Source organism: Nomascus leucogenys, chromosome 19, assembly GCF_006542625.1.
Source record: "Nomascus leucogenys isolate Asia chromosome 19, Asia_NLE_v1, whole genome shotgun sequence".
NCBI lineage: Eukaryota > Metazoa > Chordata > Mammalia > Primates > Hylobatidae > Nomascus > Nomascus leucogenys.
The window spans coordinates 77,087,485-77,093,035 of record NC_044399.1 but is presented as its reverse complement, the minus strand read 5'-3'; the positions used below and the strand labels follow the sequence as shown (position 1 = coordinate 77,093,035).

Genomic DNA, 5,551 nt, shown 5'->3' with positions numbered 1-5,551 from the left:
TGTGCCGGTATCGCCAACAGATGGAAGCACGCATGCGCGTACCACTGCGTGCCTAGCTCTCCGACAGATGTACGCATGTGCACACCGCTATGTGCCGAGGTCCCCGACAGAAGTACGCATGCGCACACCGCTGTGTGCCTAGCTCTCCAAAAGACGAAAGCACGCATACGCACACCGCGGTCCGCGGGGCGCCGGGCGGAAGCGTCCTGACTGCGCAGGCGCAGCGAGAGTGGTCGCCATGGAGACGCGTGGCCCTGGCCTGGCGGGTCCGCGCTGACAGCCGTCGACTAGTCGGCAGCGGGTCTCGGGCGCCCCCGGGGCGGGCTGGGTTGCAGCCCAACGGGCGGATGGACCGCCGCGGTGGGGCGGGGACGTCGGGGTACGAGGACAACGACGGCGAGGAGGAGGAGCGGAAGGGCGGCGCCGCGGGCCCGCGGGGGTCTAGACTGCCTCCCATCACAGGCGGCGCCTCCGAGCTGGCCAAACGGAAGGTGAAAAAGAAGAAAAAAAGGAAGAAGACGACCAAGGGGTCTGGCAAGGGGGACGGTAAGAGGAGCAGCTAGCGCGGCTGCGTCAGCTCCGGTTTTCTGGAGACTCTTTGGGGACCCCCATTTACCAGGAGACCCTTCAGACAGGAAACAGAAGCTCAGTGGTCCCGGACCGAGGTCCTCCTGCTCCCCACACATGCCCGTCAGCAGCACGTTGATGCCCCAGCCCCACCCATGGAGACCATCCACCAACTTTGCGGTCCCTTAGCCCCCACACAGACACCACACTAGACCCCACAGACATCCACCGTTCCCAAGAGCCTTCCAGCCCCGCACGGAGACCCCTCCAGACATCCACCGTTCCCAAGAGCCTTCCAGCCCCGCACGGAGACCCCTACAGACATCCACCATTCCTAAGAGCCTTCCAGCCCCACACGGAGACACCCTCTCAACTTCCTAATCCCTCAGCCAAAACTGGCAATCTTAAACGTCTGCACCTTCCCCACAGAGGCCCTCCTCACAAGACACTTTCCCCACCCCAAACACATTGATGCCACGTGAAAGGCCCTCACTCTCAGCACAGAGAAGCGCAGACTCCTGCCTCCCCTCCTCATATCCTCGTGCGTTAAGGCTGCCTGCCTCTGGATGTGCGGTAGACACCCACACCCACAGACGTGTGTATTAAAGGTCTTCGCTGCATGGGCTCCCCCTCGCACCCACCAAGGGGCAGCCTCGGACTGCACAAACCCCATCACACCAGTCACTGTGAGTGACATCCTCCGATAATCCCTGACACCCTCAACCACTCCCCGCTTCACATCAATGTGACACCAACAGTGAAACTAAAGGGCGGGGGACACCCTGAACCACTCCCCCCACCTTCTATCAATGTAACACCAACAGTGAAACTAAAGGGCGGGGGACATCCTCAACCACTCCCCCCACCTTCTATCAATGTGACACCAACAGTGAAACTAAAGGGCGGGGGACACCCTCAACCACTCCCCCCACCTTCTATCAATGTAACACCAACAGTGAAACTAAAGGCGGGGGACACCCTCAACCACTCCCCCCACCTTCTATCAATGTAACACCAACAGTGAAACTAAAGGGCGGGGGACACCCTCAACCACTCCCCCCACCTTCTATCAATGTAACACCAACAGTGAAACTAAAGGCGGGGGACATCCTCAACCACTCCCCCACCTTCTATCAATGTAACACCAACAGTGAAACTAAAGGGCGGGGGACAGCCTCAACCACTCCCCCCACCTTCTATCAATGTAACACCAACAGTGAAACTAAAGGCGGGGGACATCCTCAACCACTCCCCCACCTTCTATCAATGTAACACCAACAGTGAAACTAAAGGGCGGGGACAGCCTCAACCACTCCCCCCACCTTCTATCAATGTGACACCAACAGTGAAACTAAAGGGCGGGGGACATCCTCAACCACTGCCCCCACCTTCTAGCAATGTAACACCAACAGTGAAACTAAAGGCGGGGGACATCCTCAACCACTGCCCCCACCTTCTAGCAATGTAACACCAACAGTGAAACTAAAGGCGGGGGACACCCTGAACCACTGCCCCCACCTTCTAGCAATGTAACACCAACAGTGAAACTAAAGGCGGGGGACATCCTCAACCACTGCCCCCACCTTCTATCAATGTAACACCAACAGTGAAACTAAAGGGCGGGGGACAGCCTCAACCACTCCCCCCACCTTCTATCAATGTGACACCAACAGTGAAACTAAAGGGCGGGGGACATCCTCAACCACTGCCCCCACCTTCTATCAATGTAACACCAACAGTGAAACTAAAGGGCGGGGACAGCCTCAACCACTCCCCCCACCTTCTATCAATGTACACCAACAGTGAAACTAAAGGGCGGGGGACACCCTCAACCACTCCCCCCACCTTCTATCAATGTAACACCAACAGTGAAACTAAAGGGCGGGGGACACCCTGAACCACTCCCCCACCTTCTATCAATGTAACACCAACAGTGAAACTAAAGGGTGGGGGACACCCTCAACCACTCCCCCGCTTCATCAATGTAACACCAACAGTGAAACTAAAGGGCGGGGGACAGCCTCAACCACTCCCCGCTTCTATCAGTGTAACACCAACAGTGAAACTAAAGGGCTGGGCGCAGTGGCTCACACCCGTAATCCGAGCACTTTGGGAGGCCGAGGTGAGACGATCACTTGAACCCAGGACTTCCAGGCTGCAGTGAGCTATGATCGCATCATTGCACTCCAGCCTGGGCAACAAGCAAGACCCTGTCTCTTAAACAAACAAACAAACAAAACAAACTAAAGCACAGATCCCTGTCATGCACACCCATCCACAGTCTACACACACTGTGTAGTGTGTACACAGTCTACACAGACTGTTAATATGTTACACATTCACGTGTGTAGTCATATGCAGGCAGGAATTGCAGTCTCTCTCAGGGACACCTTCACAAACACACACACCCTACCTGCCATAAACCCCAGTCCCTATATCTCACCAAGCTCTTCTTGTAGGACCCCTAGATTTCTTGACAAAGGGACTGAGCACCCACTTTGAGGAGAGAGAGCACAGCAGTGACAGAGAATGCAGGTGCCCATGAGTGCTGTGAGGCCACTGTCGCCCGTGTGGTCCACCTCAGTGGCTCTGGCTGTCTGGGAGAGGACCCTGAGCTCCAGTTCTGGGGCCTGGCCCTCTGTGGCAGAGCTGGCACCAAGGCAAGCAGGAGGCAGAGTGGCAGCCTCGCCCATATGGACCGTGCAGTGTGGGAAGGGAGCAACGGGAAGATGGTAAGTACTTCCCAGGCAGAATCGTAATACGAAGGCAAGAAAATTCTGCAGTTCAGGTCAAGAAGCCCTAATTCAAGACCAGCCTGGCCAACATGGTGAAACCCAATCTCTACTGAAAATACAAAAATCAGCTGGGCGTGGTGGCAGGCACCTAGAATTGCTTGAACCTGAGAGGCAGAGGTTGCAGTGAGCCAAGATTGTGCCACTGCGCTCCAGCCTGGGTGGCAGAGTGAGACTCCGTCTCAAAAAAAAAAAAGAAGCCCTGTGTGTATCTGCAAAAAGAAATTCGGCAGGTCATTGTCCTTTTGGCATAGCTTTTCACGGTAGAAATTACAGTGACATGTGCCTCATACCGTCAGCAGGGGGCACCAGATAGTTTCCAGGGCGTAGCAAGGGAGGGAAATGTCAACAGATGATTTCTTTCTCTCTCCCCTAAAATAAAAGGATGAGCCGATGAAAGAAGCACAATTTGGAGCATTTTATATACATGTTAAATAATTCTGAAGTGCTATTGATGTTAAAAAAAAAAAATCAGTACAAGCCACACAGCAGAAGTATTTCTGGCTTGGCATAATACTGCTTTCATCGGTCAAATTTAGGAAGCTTTTCTGTTGTTTTCCGTTCCTTCCATCATAAAGTGTCTAGACTAGGGTAGAGTCACAGACTCCCAGACCTGGGAATGGCCGTGGTGAGCACATGGCAAGGGTGGATGGGGGCAGCACGGCCCAGTGGAAAGAATGGGGCACTGGGGGCCTGGCCTGCACTCAGGTCCCAGCTCTGCCACTCGCTCATGACATTGGCAAGTTCCTGAAGCTTTTGGAGCTTCGGTTTCCTCACCCGAAGAATAGGGCTGATCGCCTTTACCCAGAGGGCCTGGCTCAGACTGTGTGCTCAATGAATGGTTCCTCCTGCCCCAAAATGATTTCAGCAAAGTCACACAGGCAGTGGGTGGGCACGAGGCTGGTGGGCTTGGCAGCCTGAGCCCTGGGTACGGAGGAGCCCCCATCCTCCTCTTCCATCGTGGGTGATTTTGGCACCATCCCCAGCAGGCCAAGGGCAGACATCGCCACAAACACTAACCTGCCCATCTACTCAGCAGATAAACGTCAGAATCAGAGCCTGAAGAGCCAGCCACTTTCTTCCTCCTTTCATGACATCTTAAGTCCTTGCAAAGACCGTGGCCCAAAACCAGAGCACAGACAGAACAAAGTGGAAAACAAGCACCTCCCTTCCGACTCCTCCACCATCAGCCTCCCCGACTTTGCCGAAATAGCAGACAGCCTTGCGAACCGGATCAACGAAAGTCTGCGTTGGGATGGAATTCTTGCTGACCCGGAGGCAGAGAAGGAAAGGATTCGCATCTATAAACTGAACCGGAGAAAGCGGTACCGGTGCTTGGCCCTCAAGGGCTTCCCCCCCGACCCCGAGCCCTCAAGGGCTTCCACGCCGACCCCAATGCCGAGGAGACCCCTGAGAACTTACCCTACCTCTCGGACAAAGACGGCAGCTCCAGCCACAGGCAGCCCACGTCGAAAGCCGAGCGCCCCAGTCTCTATTTTGAAGGAAACCTTACCCCAAAGCTTCTACACTCTGATTTAGCTCCTACTCTGCTGGAGTAAAAATCTACCCACGACACTCACAAACTTACAATTCCTCCTTACCACAAGTTTATGTGTTAAAAACAATCATCATAAAAGGAAATGAGACCTGTATCTGAAGGGAATGGATGTTTGGTACACGGACGACGCCAACTCTCCCATCATCAAGTTGCCCTCAGTTGCCCAGGAAAGCCACAGTGCCTTGAGAACATAAGCAATTTAGTGAACAGACTTCTTTTCAGAATTTCCTTTTTCTTAAATAAGCATCTCTGTTACTTAATTTCTCACCACAGCTAGACATCTATAATCTGCCCCAAAAAGAAAAGAAAGTGTGTAGATGATTTACATCTTAAGTCTCAATCTCATGGTGAAACTCCTCACACGGTACCTGCTTCTGTTGGCCCGAGCACAGTGCCCTGAACCTCTTGGAGCCTTTTGGTTTTAATTAAATGCATGGCCTGCCTTTATTTGGCCTCAAAATAAGTGGGTTCCAGAACTTCATCCCTCGGAAGTGACTATGGGAAGTCCCAAAAGGAATATTGCTTCTTTTATAAACATGGTCCTCTCCTAATCCTCCATTATAAAAAGCCTCGCTACACTGCGTCTCCTGAATACACATTCCTCCCCCTGCCACAAGTAGCCAGTGAGGGCCAT

The 5,551-nt window shown here is 53.6% G+C and overlaps 1 protein-coding gene across 1 annotated transcript; it reads left to right on the top strand.

Annotated features, from left to right (window-relative positions):
* The first annotated feature begins 238 nt into the window (after window positions 1–238).
* Window positions 239–4,918, top strand: C19H17orf97 (chromosome 19 C17orf97 homolog). The gene is given in 4 exon segments (XM_003280321.4): window positions 239–265; window positions 267–546; window positions 4,399–4,731; window positions 4,734–4,918. Coding segments are annotated over 4 exon segments (825 nt in total).
* Window positions 4,919–5,551: the final 633 nt, after the last annotated feature.